Here is an 18002-nt window from a genome sequence, read left to right on the forward strand (position 1 = left end):
AGCAAAACTTCACCAGTTTAACTAAAAATTGTGCAACACTTTCAGAATAATGTTTTTCTCTAAAAAGTGGTGAAAACTAAAGATTTTGTCATCTGCAGTACATAATCATCATCTAAAGATTCAGAAAGTCTGGAGAAATCTCTGTGAACTAGGGTCAAGGCCAGAAAATAATATTTAAATGCATTATTAGAAGTAAAATGTGACTTTTTTGTGGAAAACATAGACACTGTATCCTCTGGACAAAGGAGGGTAGGGACCATGCAGCTTGTCAAAACTGGGCCTCTCTGATGGTATGGGGTTGGATTACTGCCTGTGGAATTGGCTGCTGGTACATCTGGAAAGGCACCATCGGTGCTGACAGGTATTACAGGTTTTAAGGCAACATGTGCTCCTGTTGAGATGGATTTTTCAGGAAAGGTCTTGCATATTTCACTAACACACTGCTAAACCGCGTACTATATCTATTACAGCAGTATGGCTTCCTAGATGAAGAGTCCACGTCCTGAAGTGGCCTGCATGCAGTCCAGACTTTTCAACAACTGAAAACATTGGCTGCATCATGAAATTAAAAATACCACAAAGAAGACCCAAGAGTCCAGCAGCTGGTCTCCTCAGTTCCCAGACATTTATGGGCTGCTGAAAATAACAAGGAATGTCATTTCAACTTTTTTCAGACATCAAATTCTGCGATCAACTTGATGGGACAGGGAGTCTTGATTAGACCAGGGGTTTTTGTAGTTTAATATCTACAAATCATAATCTGACAGCATAAAGCCTATTTTTCTGTAATTATAGCTTTTGCTATTGCAAAACAATAATCAAACTGTTGGTGTGGTTCTGTGTTTTATGGGATATCCAGTCCTCTTTTCAAACATCAGCTACTGACCTTGTAAATAAAAGTTGAATCCATCTTGTGTTAGCAGAACCAAACTCAAAAGCGTCTCCGCTGCAGAGGGCTGATGGGAAAAAGTCTGGAATATAGCCGTGTGAACCCGTTTTTTAACGCACAGTTCTTATTTCAAACACTGATAAGCATAGTCACAAATAAACTGCATCTATTTCCATTGTGAGCTTTTCCCCCCTTCCACTTCCTTATAGCTGCACTGAGACAGAGTGCTCGCAGCCTGCCGAGCACGTAATGGAACTCGTAAACAGTGTTATCACTGAATCCTGAACCATGGAACGGCCTTCCATCTGCTCATCACTGGAAGGGAAAAAAATATGGATGGGATATATGGACAGAAATTCCTACACATTTTGCGTTTTCGCTATTTGAAAAGGACGTCTCTTCCCTTTCAAACGTGATGGTGTGAGTGGCTCAGTAGAATAAGGATTAAACATAACTCATGCTCATACTCAGTAACAACCACAACAACAACAATAGGAATAGGAAATGGGATAGAAGGGATAGGATAGAATAGGAAAGCTGGTAATCTGTGCTTGAGGAATATGTACTGATTAAGACACTTCTGATCAACTGATTCATTAGTCTTATGCCAGTACAGTTAAAACCTAAACCTGTGTTTTGACCGCAGTTTCCCTCGCCTCCTGAGCTCTCCCATCCCTTTAGCACCTCCTCCCCTGTTACCTCCCTTCATTTTTCTATCAACTGCTGTGCTGCTCACAGCTTTGATCAGACTTCTGGTTGCTGTGGTGACCCAACAGTTTGGTAATTTCAGCTCCTTGATTGCAGACCGCTGTAATTTGTTTAAGTGGTGCGCTCTGAGGTGGAAATGTCCTTTTCACCTTTTTTTTTTCCCTTTCCCGCTCAGACTCTTCTCTCTCTACCTCCCTCTCTGAGGTATTTTTTCCCCCACATTTCATAACTAATGTGTTGCTGTTACCTTAAGAAACACCTTTTCACAAAAACTCGAGCAGGGGGGACATCACAAAGTGTAAGGTGACTCAGAATGGAAGAAGCATTAAAGTGCAGGAACAGGTAATGAGAAACATTAAGAAAAAAAAGATCACAGAGAAAGAAAAGTTCAGAGATGTCAGTAAGCCTTCTGTCAGGAGGAGTTTGCCCAACTGTGATGCAGCATGCAGGCCAGGAGGGAGGGCTGAGAAAGTGGCCCCCATGTCTAAATCCCACTGATCGATCCCTCTGCCTCACAGGAGATGGGAATCAATAGTCAGAGAAATCCACCGAGTTATGCTGCAGAACTTGATTTTCCCATTTGAACACATGGCTAACGCCCATGAAATGTTATTTTAAAGGGTAAACCTGCTGCCTGTTGGCTCTCCTGGTCAGAGCACGATAGTAAAAAACGAAGTCACAATAGACTGGTAAGCACTTGAGATACAGCTTTCTGTATTCAAGTATTCTCCCTTTTTTTGAGATGTTGACATTTAGTCTTAAAGACTAAATTAATAGATCATATACTGATGGGTGGATAACTATTGTACAGCAACCCTGGGGACTTTAAAAAAATAAATTTCTTTTGTTATAGAGCTGACAGTGTAGAGATGACTAGAAATTAGAGGAGAGAGAGATAATATTGATCACCTACTGTACATCCAGTTAGAGTTAGGCACTGTGTATTTGCCTGCCAGTCCAACAAGTGATAATTGCTGATATATTAACATAAGTGTGATGGGTGCTTTTCTTTTTCTACCGCACTTAATATTGATCATATATTCATCCATTCCCTTCATTCCTAGTTACAGTTCAGTGTCAGATCCCTACTCCTCTATAACAATTTTTACATCTGCTAACTCCTAAAGTGATAGAAAAATATCAGTAACTTTATTTACTAATGTAAGTTTCAGCTTTTCTACAATGTTACATTTAAGGTTGTCATAATACTAGAATTTCAAACTCAATATCAATAGCCAGGAAAATACTCAATACCATTTCTGATACCACACAGGGAAAATAATAGCCACATTAAGAGGTATAGTTTTTGTAAACAAAGATTAGTGCAGCTCTATTTATTTCCTGTAATTCTGTAATTAAGGTAAATTGCTGTTGTTTCATTCTAGCTACTGGTAGACCTTTCTCAGCTTCAGTCTAGAAGCTTAATATATTTTAGAGGCAAATAATTGCATAATCCTGTTAAATTAACATGTCTATTACCACTGCAGTTGGGCAAAACTGATAACATCTGCTGCTTAACTCCCACATTAACGTTATTGTTTTATTATTAGTCATAGTGTCATGTGGGTTTGGCAAAAAGAAGCCAAATGCAGGACTCACAGACAAAGCAAGGTAATGAAACTAACCTTTATTTGGTTTAAAGTTGGTAAGCAATACCTTTATGATCATTTAACAGGTGGCTAACGTGAGTAGCTGCCAATGATTAAACAGCTAACGTTAACATTAACGTGTGCCCTAGCCAAGTCAGTATTTATGACAATTGTTTGATACTTGACTGTTGTTGAAACAGGAGCTTTACTGATATCATGAAATTCTTCATAAAGGCCGGGCTGTCATTCTTTAAGGTGCTTCACTGAGTTTGCTGTGCTGCTGTCCATGTGTTCAGCTGCTAGTGAGAGGAGGGGCTATGTGAAGTTGTATGTTAGCTGGAGGAGGCAAAGACCGCACTGTTGCAAATGAATATCTAATCAGATGGTAATTTGACATCAATTAGCCTCCAAGTGTGAGTATAGTTACATTTAAGATTAGTATCTCTAGGTTTTGTCCAAAATTTTGAACACAACAAGCACTTTTGCCTTGATCTCTGGTGATACCCATTTGTCAACTGCAAAGGTACAGCGCCATATTGTCTCATTTTGCCTCCATTAGATAGCATGTTTGCAAGAAACCTGCCCATTTTCTCTCTGCATTTGAGGCCACCACGGCTTTCCAGGAAAGTGATGCCTCTCATCAGCTAGGTTGTCATTTTGTGAACGGTGAGAGCCTGGTTATGCTGCAGCTGAGGAAAGATTCCTGCTCGGGTTTTAGCATTCGCTTGATGAATTCTGTCCCTGCTGTCCTTGGTTCCTATCTGCAGATATCTTAAAGCAGGGTTCCCTTTGTCATTTCAATGTTCAAATCATTGTGAGGGACAGCAAGGCATATGATGGAAATGATTAAGGGGTCGAAAATAACAGGTTTCCTTTGGCTGGCGCTGATTGTTGATTGGGCACTCTCAGTCAGGCTGTAAAGAGGGGGTGGTGACTTTTAGGGACTCTACGGACTAGCGGTGGTAAAATGGCTGAAAAACATCAGCGAAATGAAAGGCAGCATTCAGCCCTCCGAGAAAAATGCAACCTGGAAACATTTTGCTAAGATAAGTGTAGAACCAGTGTCATACCAAGCTGCGGTGTGATTGGCGGGGCGGTCCACACAGAGCGCTGGAGTGTATGTGATTGGTCACTTCAGCAATGGATGCCGTACAATGTTAGACGCACGTAATTGCATTTGCTTTATCAAATCCCTTGGGAATCCAATGATAGCGTTAGTATTGTCACGCCCTGTTTATCTTATTTGTCTTTATTTGGTGTTACAGCACCTCTTTCCTTCTTTTCCTGTGATGATGAGATTGCAGGCTTGTTTGGAGGTGTGGGCATGCGTGTGCCACATTGGATAGGCTTTTTATCTGGCACTGTGTCCATGCAGGGTGGTGATGCTATCAGCGTTAAAACCTGCTACTCAATGGAGCCCTGTCAGCCAACAATGGAGTGCAGCATTACCCAGAGTGCAGCAGGACAAAGCCTTCTTTCCTTATCACAGGATTGGAATATTCACAGACTGATTTAACTGCTTTTACCGAGGGGAAGTGTCAGGCTCTGAAAGAAAAAGACAGCACAGCAGAGATGTAAACGAAAGAGGAAAAGAGAGGGAGGAAGGATATAAGAGGAGAAAAAAGTAGGCATCTTTGACCTGCAGGGTGTTTACAAAGAGAGACTTAAAGAAGGGAATTTACACATTCATGGGCCAAATTGGGGGCACATGTAACTTTATTCAAATAAACGATTTCCTTTTCATTTTAAAATAATCAAGACTCTTCTCTTTCTTCACTCGTTTCTTCTTCTGTCTCGCGGATTTTTGCCCATCGTTGCCAGTCTTTGAAGTCAGTGCGCAGTTCGGAGGAGGCATGGGGTTGTGCGTGAAGAGGAGCAAGACATTGATGAGTTGTCCATGGAGAATGTCATTCACTTTGCTGAATTTGCACTGTGTATTGGAGCTTTAATCTGGGGGCACATTTGTTTATTGGCATACAAATGAACATCTGCATGGAGCTATGCTTGGACGCCATGGTCTCACCAGCTCCCTAATCGCTTAAAAGCCTCGAGATACAGAGCATGCCAATGAGAGAGCAAGAGAGAGAGAGAGAGAGGGAGGCAGCCGCGCCCAAGGCCTCAATCATACACCCCTTTATCTGAGTTTCACTTCAGCTCAATAGCTCTCTCCTTCTCTGTTTTCTTATTCTTCCGGGCCAGCGGTTTAATTTCCAGTTTGCCTGTTGACTCTTCTCATTGACTTGGCGTTATAAAGAGCCATTTTTCTAACCTTCACTGGTTAAAAAAACAGCCTTTTTTTCAGGACCTGACACATCAAACAGCAGTCTGCATTTCTTTGAGAAGTTATGATAGCGCACAAAAGTTATGATGTCTTAAAGAGCTGAAGTTAAAAAGCATTAGCAATACTTTGCCTTGAACCCACAGAAAAATACATAAATGAAAACATTTTGAAAATTCCTTAAAAAAACATATATATATGTATATATATTTATATTTGTAATTTTGGTTTGCACCTATTGAATTTCAGCTCATTTTTAGACCTTAGATGAAGTTTGTTTCTGTTAATGAGAGTTAGGGTTTTCTGTGCATGTGTATGTTTGGAAGAATGTGTGTCTGCCTGTCTGTATTCATTGTGACTGGAGAGTTGGCACACATACAGAGACAGAACAGGAACTACTCAAGCTGATGATCACTCGTTATGTTACTGTAAGTACAATGAAAGCTTCAAGTCACAGCACTAATAGCTCCCACGTTGATAACTCTACAGCCGCACCCCACAGCAAGCGCACTATGACTGGCAAAGCCCCGCACCAACCACCCCTCCCCCAGAAATGCAGTCGGCTATAGGTGGAAGTGCTGCACTGTAAAATGTTCCATGCATTTTAATTACAAACGTCCACATACTGTGCTTTTTATAAGCATAGAGTGAGAAGAAAAAAAACACACTGCCAGCAGCGAGAACAGCTCCCCTAAAGAACAAAGTTTCATATTTTATTCACAGGCAACCTCTGCAGTTTAAGATCAAAGTGGTAAAAGGCCCCTCAGATTTCTGACAATTTTTTTACATGTCTATGATTAATTTGCCTCTGTTTAAGAGACATATTTCACGAGTTCACCTTTTCAGTACAAACCTGTGAGCCATATATACTAAAGGAAACGAGCTGAACAAATTAGTTTCTGATGGCGTATTACGATTTAATTTCCATGTCTCTCCTTTTAGTATGAATGCCCTTGTGTATGCATTTCCTCTGTCTCCATAAGAAATTGGATGTCAGTCATTTCTTGCTTAACATACGTAAATTGTATTCTGTGTGTGTGGTGTGTGCGCACACAATATTGTCCAGTTCTTATCAAGTTCAAACGTCTGGAGAGTGAAGTCAGGACAAAGTCTGAACATGTGACAGTTCACATATGTGACATTTTAGATGAGATGTGCAGCCTGGGTAGAGCGTGCAGGAGGCGGGAGACATGATGTTCGCACACTTGCTGTGAATTCTCCAGACAATTACCTGCTATATTCTCATATAGGTGCAATCAGACTCTGTAATAGCGAGCGTCCAATCTGACTTAGTCAGAAATTTGCATTCTCACATATCACCCAGCCGGATAATGGACTGCAGTTCATGTGCTAAAATGGTATCTAGATAAAGATAGGAGTGGAAATCAGAGCTGAGGAGATATGAAGGGGGTGAAAATGTAAAGCATCTTAACTGGTTTCCAGCAAAACTTCACAGATTAGTTCTCTGGAGTCGGATCACATTGTATCAGCTTTCCTTTTTTATTCTACTTCAATTTTCGCACTAACTGAGCTGTGTGCGCATGTGTGCATGTGTTTGTGTGGTAGTGTGTACCTTATGGGCTGATGTGCGTGGGTTAATGAAGAGCAGTAAATGAAAAACTTTATTGTGTTTGATATAATGTCAGCTTCCATTAGGGAAACTGGTGCTTGGAATGATTGCTAGACTATCGGGGCCAAGAGAGAGGTGCACTGTGTGTGCGTGTCTGTGTGCGCGTTTGTGTTACTCCATGCTTGTGTGCACACCCCAGGGCACAGCAGAAGCACAAAGTGTGTTCTGTAATTATAAATTCATTAGCAGGTGTCCAGAGGAGATATGAATATGACTGTAATCTGTCCCCACCCATGATGGAGCGCTTGTCTCACATTCAAATGTCAACCTGTCGCAGCCAGCATGCTGAGAGAGCTCACAGATTCAAATTCAGAAGATTGAGCCCCAGCGACCGTGCTCGGTCATAACATGTACCCCTACATTTAGCATCCTTTTATAGGTGCCAGCCATTTTTCAGTCAGAATTGTTATGACGCGCTTTAGAAGATGAATTATCTGCCAAGCTCTTCTTCACATATCATGAAATTTTGGGCTCTGACCTTCACCTGAAAGTGGATATTGAAGTCTAAATGTGTAACTACAAGCAATAGCCGAATCTGAAATAGCATGCATCACCTGTGAGAAGAAAACACAATGAAGAAGAACAACCTTTCACAGAGACGTTTAAAAAACAAAAACAAAGCAAAGATAGGCAGGCATGTATCTGGTCAGACATAAAAACGAGCAGACATAGGAGCCCTGGCGAGGAGACAAAGTCACATTGTGATCTAGAGCACAGGGGCGGTTTCTATAGCAACAGTAGGCATCTAACCTACGCGCTGCTGCTTTTGGTGAAATCAGAAATTGGCGAGAGGAGGCCGGTACTGAGGAAAGAAAGATTGGAAAAGATGAAGATAAGACGGGGCAGGGAGGAGGAGAAGGGGAGATGGGGCAAAGGGAGAAAAGAGGAAGCAGATAAGATAACGGTGAGCTGAGGAGGGCGGTAGGAGATGAGCAGGGGAAGATTGATGTAGGGGAGTGGCTGGAGATCATCAGCTGACCTCAGTGTTTGTCTCCTGTTTGGAATTTGTTGGTCCACTCAGCATGATAGATTTAATTTACTGATAACACTATGTCAGTGGGAATTTCTCCTGCTTTGTGTGTTTCTGTTTGTGGGTATGTACATGCAAGCTATAGTTTGCATGTACATACCCAGTTTCTGTAGACATAAGATCATACATTTTTTCGTGCATGTGTAAGCCAACCGTGTGCAGAGGGCAAGGAGATCAGTGATGGATAATTGGTGGCTTGGTGTTGTATCAGATGTGTGTTTAACCCAGACCCTGAGCCCGTAGAGGCCTGTGACCAGCCACAGCAGATGGCCATGTTACCCTAGTGAATGCTCAGAGGGTCATGGTGGCCCCGGACTCGTCTTCTGTGCGTGCTTGTGAGTAGTTGGATGTGTGGTGGAGTAGGCAGGCTCTCATAGTCAGGAGTTTGACCCCCATTTTTAGTGGTGTTTGTGATCATGAAGCCGATTCCTGATGGGTAAATGTCTGTCCCCATTGGCTGCTGCCTCTACCACAAGAGGTCGAGCCTCGGTGCTGTCCAGGATGACTCACATCTCTGGGAACTTGGCCATGGGAGCCCAGACAGAACCTTCTTATGACTTTTAACTCCTTTACTTAGATCGTGTTTGCCAAAGTTGCCAAAGGTTCTTTGTCATGCAGCTTGGCTCGAGCTGAACTAAACAGTGAGTTTGGGCTTTGAGGCATAAGCAGTCACTGCAACAATGTAAAAGAAAAAGGGTGTGCTTGATTTATAGGAATACAAAACAATGCTGCTGCAAAACAGGAATGCAGCAAAACAATCAGGATTATGATGTTTACCAGCAGCAGGATCGTAACAGATGTGATACGAATATCATCAAAAAGACAGAAAATTAACTGTTAATTTTTTTTAAATGAGCCTCGGAAAAGCTACACTACTCTGTGGCAAAGACTATAGACACTTTTCTCCTTAAACACAATACTTCATTTGGAGTTTGATGACATTGGCAGAGGCTGCTGTTCAAAATAGCCCAGAGGCATTTAACCAGGTTGAGGTCTAGTGACTGTATCATTTTTATGAGTGTTAAATTAGTGACCCCTTGTGTCCTATATGGAAGTATGTGCAACTGTTATGTAGTCACATATTTAGCTTTTACGTTTGACTTACTGTCTGACTCCATATTATACAATTTTCAATAAAGAGCTGTAATAAGGGCTACATAGCAAAACAGCAATTCAATTGTTAATCGGGAAGTAGGGAACTACAGTTTGAGTAAAGATGCTGGACGGTGTCCCTTGGGTGTGAGGAACCAAGCTTTTATTTACAGGAAGCAGTTCTGAATAATGACTTGTAATGCCGCAGCAGTGAGAGTAAACTCTTTAGAAGCATGGGACCAGTCTAAGCAGGACTGGGCTCCGGATCAATCCAGCTGGCAGACACAACAACCCTGTTGCTTTGCCATAGTCCCTCTCTCGCTCTCACTTCATTTCTCTTCTCTCTCTGCAGAGGCATGGGCTATTTTTAGCTCTGGCAGCTCTTTCCCCACTGCACCCAACCACAACCACCCATCGCTCGTTCTCTCTCTCGCTCTCTCTCTCTCTCTCGCTTCACAATCCATCCCTTCATATCAGCCCGGCCTGAGCCTCCATCCTAACCTCCAACTTAACCCAGTGTACTCCCTGAAAGATCTGCTCTGATCCTCCACTCAGCTCCTTTCCTTCCATTGCTCACTCCTGATGTCTGAAAGAGCTGGGCGCCACAGGGAGTGCTGGTAAGTTGAGGAGATGTGTCGGGAAGGAAATCCTGTTCTTCCTCTCTCTTGTCCTCTCTAATTTCCCAAACAAGCTGAGCCCAGACTCACCCACCCCATGTTTGGTGTCAGTTTGAGTTTTGATCTTTTTTTCCCTTTTTTTTGGTTTTGTTTTGCTTTGCTTTTTTCTTTCTTTGATGGATTGTTTGGTACTGAGCTGATGACTGACTAGCTGATTATCACTGCAGGCGTGCCAAGACCTCGGCTGTTGTGTGTAGAAAGGCTTTTACATTGAAAGAGAATGACGGGATGATGAGCGCTGACAGAGAAAGAGAGAACCTGTCTATATAGATACATGCGGGTGTATGTGTGTGTGTTTTTGTCTTGAGATCAATAAATGCACAGAGCACTTGAGAGATGCGAATAATTATGTACCGAACAGTAAGAGTAAGAAAGAGCCTAATAGAAACTGAGTAAATTAATCAGGCTGAGTACTCGTTGTTTAAGACTTTTTACACCTGTATAGAAAACTCTATTTCTCTGTCAGCTATCCTCCTTCATCAGACCATGACCAGCTCTTACAGTGTGGGCGAGGCGGTCACTGGGCTGCCCTTGAGAGTGCATCCTCAGCCAGCCTTCTCATGATAATGAGGCAGGCCACACGGACGCTGGGCGATACACGCAGCCCCTGCCCGCCCTCACGCCTGCCTTTGTGGGAGATAAGCATGCCATTTCACTGAAAAAGCGCGGCGGGGAAGCTAACATCCTGGGAATGGGGCCAGGTAATAGCTGAAAACTGAATCTGGGGCTTCAGCAGGAGACCACAAACTTTACTTGTTAATTAAGTAATGCAAATAAATTTTCATTCTTGTCCCTTTTCTGTTTCTTCCCTCCCACGAGAGCTGTTTGCCTAGACTGAAAACACAACCAGCAGAGGTTGATAAGACTCCCAGAGAGAGTAATGTTTTGAGTTTATTTTTGCTCGCACACGAACCACTTTACTCCATGTTACATCTGAGCTCATGCCACAGCGCCACACAAGGTGACAACAGTTTCCACAGCACCAGAAACTGTTCCTATAGCGTCTCAAACAAAGCGCAAACATGTGCCACGTACATTTGCATCTTATTAAGAAAAGCATCGTCCAGATGCAGCACATCCTACAGCTATCTTCTCACCTTCTCATGACATTCCACATCACACTACTCCTCTGTGTTCTGTGATGCTGATTATATTCTCATGCTGAACAGTGTGATTGAATATAACCATGACTCTCTTTACCTTACCACCGCAGGTCCGGGCTGATATAGGCACTGCTATATCTTCTCTCATCATCTTTCTTTTTACTTTTCTTTTCTGTACAGGAGAATGCCATTTCATACTACGATTCCAAAGCGGATTCAGACTATGTGAGTACAGTACGGACTGCTACCCCCTCCCACACACACGTCTGCCTGCCTTAAACCCCAAATCCCACCCACTCAACTTCCTACCCCTGCCACCGTGTCCTGCAACCCTACCCCATCCTTTCCCTTCTCGGTGTTGATGCACCCCTCCCCGCCTTCCCCTTCCTCCGGTCATAGGCCCCTGGGCTGTCTGTGTGCGTTAGCGAGGTGACACTGCTATATGGTGAGCTGGTGTGACAGAGCAGGGCTAGGCTGACATGCATGTGACAGTGATTTTAGATGTCCTCCCTCCGGTCTAATTTCCAGAGTTTTCTCCTTTCTCTGGACCAGGATGGTTGTCAGACCTCTGTGCCCATCGAGACACCTCAGACCTAAACACATCGCAGTTTCATACAGTGGGAACAATTTCTATCACTCGTGCCATTCACACTGAAGAATATGAGTGGCATTCAAAGCAGCAGAAAAGCCCAGCAAATCATTGGTCTCACCAGGCCGCCACTCTGGTTGCAGCCTGCAGTTCCTCCTCAGGATGGGGTGCACTTGGAGCCCGTGCCCGCTGATTGATTAAGTTTCAAGGAGGAGTGCAAGAATCCTCTTTAGATCACCAAAGCACAAAAAAAGGATGGGAAGAGAGTGAGAAAGGGAGGCAGAGGAGCAATAAATCATGATGTGATTTTCTCTTTGTGCACGCCACTCCCTTGATTAATGACACAGCGCTTTAGGGCCTGTCAGCGCATCTAATTGGAGAACATCGGTCATCATTAACATGGCACGCTGAGGCCAAACCAGCGACACACCTCTGACCCCCACATCACCAAGTTCACAACCACCACCCCCCAAAAAAAGACAGGATAAGTCAGGCAGAGGTCATTCCTCTCTAAAATCCCAACAGTAGTCCACCAGTACTCCCTTGTCTGAATCTTGATTCCTCCCTCGATGACTTTTTCTTTCAGTTAAGCTCCACTTCTTGAGTAAAAACCTTTTAATGATAGAGCAATGGGATGTTTGAAGACTGTTTTCAAGAATGGTAAGTAACTGGCAGGCTCTTTTCTCTCTTCTACACTGTACCCTGTTAACTTCTCCTGTTGTCAGTGTGCGCTTGATATAAATGTGGAATGTGATGATTCATTTTAAGTTAAAAACCGGTCATGTCCCAAAGCATGTCTGATGTTCATTCTAATGTGGAAGCTGAAGAATGTTTCATTTGCCTCTTTTAGATGTGTTCAGCTATTGAGCTTTTTAAATAGTGAGTTTGTTTGGATGTGAAATAACACTGTGACTTTTGGGTCCTGTGTGGCCGTGAGTTAAAACACTTGTATCTTTACAAAAACAAACAAAAGCAGCTCCCTCTCACCTCCTAAAAGATTATAAGATACGCTTCGGCAGAGAGCAGACAAAGCATCCTGGGTGAAAATGCAAATATTATTTGGACTGCGTGATCGCGCTTTCAGCACAATACTTATATCTGCCTGGCTGAAAAATATTGTCAATCATGTCTCACTAGGTTGTAATTTACTTGGAGGACAAGCATCAGACACATAAAATATATTATTACAAGTGTGATTAGTGTAATGGTGACTCAAAATTGAAATGGTTTTTCACAGTTTTTCAGATGTGACGTGCAAATGCAAATAGCACTACTTGTTAAGTAAGTTAAACATCTGTTTAGTGCTCATATTGTTGCTTTCTGTGAAGCAGACGTTGTTTAAAAGGATTATCATAGTCTTAGGTTTTTTTCCCCCCCGCCTAAGCAGTCTCTCGTGCAAGCACATACACAGGGTCACAAGCAGCATGTCTCAGGTTAGCCCTGGTTGGCTGAAGGTGAGATAGAAAGAAGCTTTAAAATGTCATCTCTGGCCTCTTCAGTCTTTAATTAAACCTTGAGAACGGGTAGATAAAATTAACAAATTGGGTAATGAATGGGGCAAAACAGGTGGTGGATGGTTGAAGAAAATGAACCAATCAGTCTTTCCTGTGTGGATTTATTCAGCTCCTAATTAGAAACTGCCTTGGTTAATTATGATTGGGCTCTTCTGAAGAAAGGGGAGGAAAAAAAAGAGGCTCCATGCCCGACATTGACAGAATTAGTGTCACACTGAGTGATAAACAAACTCACAGTTAGTGCCGCTGAAAAGCCAACATCCCTAACCCAATCAGGTTCACTGTTGTTTGATAGTCAAAGCTCAAACCATTTCAAATTCACAGCGGAAACAATATGTTAAACTGACATGAATCCAGCAGACATCTATTTGCTATCAAACCCCTGTGTAACCAGTAATATTATAGTACGATCATGCTTTTACAGTAACTGATTCTTATGTGTTTTCCTTCTTGGAAAATTGCCTCCCTCTTTAGCTTAGCCTCAGTTTGTTTTTCTTATGAAGTAGGAACATGAACAGCACCATTAAACCAGGACAAGAGGACAAAATTATGTGTATTATGTATTTATTGTTGTTGCCTGATAGTGTAAGAATTGTGTTTGTAACTTTTAATGAACTGGGAGTGTTTAAAGAGAGAGACTTTGAAATATTCTGGCACATGCCAATGTGTCCGACATAGGCGGTTGCCTATGTCAGGGTTACAGTAACAACATTATCAACAAAAACAGGTTTTTAATTACAGTAATGAACATAGTGCACCCCCTGAACTGTCAGTCACAAGTTGACAATATGAAGAAATAAACGGTGCCTGCTATCAAAACTGATACATGTAATCAATGCACAACAACATGCGCTCTATTCATGCTGCCAATTCAGTGATTTTTTTTTTTCAGAAAAAAAATACAAAACAACCCTGAACATCAGGGTTTTTCCACATTTCAGCTGCAGCACTGGTTAATTAGTGTTACAAAGAACATAAAAAACAAACACAAGCTTGTCTATAAAGGAATTAATCCTGGTTGCGGTTTTTGCTTACTGCTGTTTGTAGGTGTCTTTCTTTTGACAGTATTAAAAACCTGCAGCTTCACAGGGTTACCTCAAGCAGCAGGATCCATATAAGCACTGTGAAAATGAGAGAATTGTTTGCATTTACAATATTAATTATTCCAAAAGTAGACAGAATAGAATCGGGAAGGACTCGAAGCTTTTACAGACAGGCTGCGTTCAATCATAGTCCTTTTTACACCGCAGCAGAACTCTGTTATTTTATTACCAGTGGAGGTTTACTAAATTCAAAATATTTTTCACGTGAATTGTATTTTTATAAGTCTTTCCTCTTAAATTCAAACTCAAAATTTGTGGTAGACTTTATTGTACGTTTATTGTGTGCATAGATCTTCAATATAACTAAACAGAGGATGTAAACTCTCCAATATTAAAGAAACTATGGCTACAGGTGGCCTTGTAGCAATGAAAAAAACATTTCATTGTGCCATGGGTTTAAGTTGAATTAGTAATTTAGCTGGTGGAACTAATACTTATTTTTAATTGATTTTCTAAAACATTGCCAGCTAGGTAAATTAGATTTAACTAGACACTTTTTTGAGAGGTCATTAGTTTCAATGTTTAACTGTTTTAATAACACAAAGAAAGTAGTGGTATATGGGTTAAATATCATATGTGCAAGCATACTGTATATTTCCCAATGTATATTTTTCCTGTGCTATAATATATTATTTATAGTAATGAAAACTTTCCCCTGAGCTGGGGAATAATACTCATCGTCTCTTCTGCTGTCTTTCAATGGGGCTTCAGCAAAGCCATCGCTCGGCTCATTCCGACAACAGTTTGTAATTGCATTTTAATAGTCAATTAAAGTGTGCCCATCAATCAAATTTCGCTCTGGACGTGGGGTTTTGATTTAATTTCTTCAAAAAACAAACTTTTTTTTTTCATGTCAGATCCAATTAACCCGTGCTGCTTTATCAAAGCGATGCGATGTGAAATGCTGCTCTTTGGCTGTCCAAATGCACGGAGAATGATCGGAGATATGAGGTTTTTTGTTTTGCAAGCATTAAGTGAATGAAATCAAATGAAGGATCGCTAATAAAAAGGGAATTAGAGAAGCATGATGCCTGAGTTTGCTGAGGGTTACTTCTGTATCACAGGTTGGTGCATGAGTACACATAAATTCAATATTTCTTTTTTCTTTGTAGCAAGGAGCCAACCACGTTGACTTGTCAGCTTTACCTGTTTTTTGGGAGTGCATCTAACAGGGCTTTAGAGGGCACACAGTAATATCAGATCAAGATGAGCTAATAAACAGAGTCAGGCGGCAGGCTTATATCTTGCTGCCATTTTTTTTCATTTTTTTCACAACCTAAAATCTCTTCATCCCGTGTGAACAGGCACAGATTGTACTACACTGATAACTTATCAAGATAAAAAGCTCAAATGTCAGTTTAGCTCTTTTTTTAATATTCAGGCTCTCTTTGATATCTAGAGTTCCTAATGTAATGTGTGTCAAGCTTTCTCATCTTTGCTCTCAGTGCTGAACAAGCTATAAAGTAGAAAAATTAGATGCTAATTCTTTATTTCTTTAAATGTTAAATGTTCATCGGTGAGAGAAACGAAACAGCGCTGCTGTCGTTCGTCCTGGCGGTAAACTAAACAGTGATTAAGTGGTGCTAGGTGCTAGTTATTGTTGGGGTTAATTTGTGCGACACCTCATGTGTCTGAGATTGTCATCAGGAGTACTAATGAGTGCCTCCGTTTGGTGTCTGCGCTAATACCTGCTATTGTCCTCCTACGAGAACAGAACCATCTAAACCAGGAAGCAGACAAAAGGTCCTGTAAAACCACAATATGTGAGGTGACAAAATACGGTTCTACGTTAGCGCGTTTCTCCATTTTTTTCCTGTCTGTTCTTATTTGTGTTCTCATTTAGATTTGTGTGTGTGTGTGTGTGTGTGTGCATGTGTGTCTGCAGACCGAGGACGGGGAAGAGGAGAATCCACTGGAGACTTCATCGTCTTTGGAACTGGAGTTTGTGGACGATCCCAATTTTAAAAACAAGGTCAACTACTCTTCGAGTGCAGTCCAGATTCCTACAGACATATACAAAGGCTGTAAGTTACAACCTCTTTTTTGCTGCCATTGTTTACATTGTTGGTATGTGTGTGAATGGCCTGTGTAAGATGGTGGTGAAACGGTGAAAAGGAAGGCAAATTTGTAACACTGAATGCACCTTCGGATTGGCACAGCTGCCAGCAGCTTTCACATATGTGCTGGATGCACCAAAAGGCCTGTTTTTCGTAGGTAGCAGTGGGTCACGGATAGATGACAGTCTGTTTTAACTTGACCTCTTCTTTTTCTCAGTATGTTAACACAATCTCTCCCTCCTCCACTTTAACACACTAACATGATTTTTGATGACAGACACTCTCTCACACCAGATCTGCACTATTATTTTTTTTTCCTTTTGTCATGAGTGGGCACAGTCCCCCCTGCTCATGGACCTTGCCCTTCCTGCTTGGCACTGTCCTGCCCTGTAGACATAACACTCTCCTTACTCTGTCGCTGCCAAATGGACAAAAGCGAGCACGCGTACCTTCCGGGACTCTGATTTCACTTGGCATGCTCCCTCTGTTATCCACCTCTAACCTTTTGGATATTCTATGCCTGTCTCTTTAAAGACTCAAAAACCAGAGCATGTGCAGACAGACAGCCATTTTCACAGTGGCAGCTTTTCCCCCCCCCTTTTCTGTTATTGTCTAGCTCTTCACTGTCTTTGTTGAACAGGCAGTATATGGCACCTGTCTGTAACAATGCCCTCCAGCTGTGTCTCCAGACAAATCTTGTCAGAATTAGACACTCTTGGTTCAGGAGGAGATGTCAAAGGCCACAGCTAACTCACAATAGAGCAATCAGGCCTGCACATTGTTCCCGGAGCCATTTTGTTGCAGCTCTGGTTCCCCTGACTGAAGATATGAGTCAGAGAATAAAGCCCTCTTGATTGAGGCTGGTGGAGACTAGAGGAGTAGAGTGGTACTGTGCACAGAGTTAGTTTTTTGCTCCGCTGTTCTGTGGAAAATGTTTACTATTAATGTTGTTTAGTTAGCTCCCATAGTGCGGTCTGCTGTGCAGAGATTACCAACTGCAGACTTTGTGCCAACTCCATTATGAACATGTGTGCTGTGTTTTAGCTGTGGATAAATAAGCAGTTAAAAAAACATGTTGTTAAACAAATGTGCATTAATTCTTTAAAAATGTCCTGGGATCAGTCTTTAGATACTGAAGGCAGAGCTTCCTTTAGCCAGTGTTAAAAAGTAAATTCATTCTACTTAATCTTTAAAATCCTTTTGCAGCTCTTAGAGCAGGAATGTCCATCTAATATTACATTGTGGGCCACATACAGCCCATTTTGAACTTAACCTTGTAAAGCCAAGTGTATCATATTTGACACATGAGGTTTTTTTTTTGGTTTTTGAGACATTTTTCCCCCCAAAAAGCCAAAAGATTAATTTTTTTATTGCTTATTACACAAGCAATAAATTGCCATATCATGTTTTTATTGATGCAAGTTAAAACTCATATGTTTGATATTTCATCAGAAAAGAATTCTTCATGGTTCAAGCTTAAAAGTGTTAAGTGGACCAGCCAGGACAGTGAAACTCTCCTTTCTTACAGTGTAAAGACTTTTAACTAAACATTTAACCTCTCAAATATCTTCATATAAAAAGTGCAATTTTGTATGTCTCAGTTTTTCTATATGACAAATGTGTAAAATTGCTGAAAAAGTTCTGGCAGCTCATTGCCCAGACTGCATTTATAAAACCTAAAGTTTGGTTCAATTCACAGAAGATAGTGAAAAACAGAAACCTTTCTGTCATTTAATTGTTTAT

General features: G+C 41.6%; 1 protein-coding gene across 2 annotated transcripts in view; it reads left to right on the top strand.

Annotated features, from left to right (window-relative positions):
- Positions 1-18002, top strand: part of cacna2d2a (calcium channel, voltage-dependent, alpha 2/delta subunit 2a) — a 169823-nt gene that overhangs the window by 92698 nt on the left and 59123 nt on the right. The window contains exons 5-6 of one of the 2 annotated variants that reach the window (XM_039612357.1): positions 11177-11221; positions 16088-16226. In XM_039612357.1, the coding sequence (XP_039468291.1) occupies positions 11177-11221; positions 16088-16226 (184 nt within the window). The remainder of the gene's footprint in view (positions 1-11176; positions 11222-16087; positions 16227-18002) is intronic. The other variant, XM_039612358.1, reaches the window with a different exon arrangement.

Source organism: Oreochromis aureus, linkage group 5 (assembly GCF_013358895.1).
Source record: "Oreochromis aureus strain Israel breed Guangdong linkage group 5, ZZ_aureus, whole genome shotgun sequence".
NCBI classification, from domain to species: domain Eukaryota; kingdom Metazoa; phylum Chordata; class Actinopteri; order Cichliformes; family Cichlidae; genus Oreochromis; species Oreochromis aureus.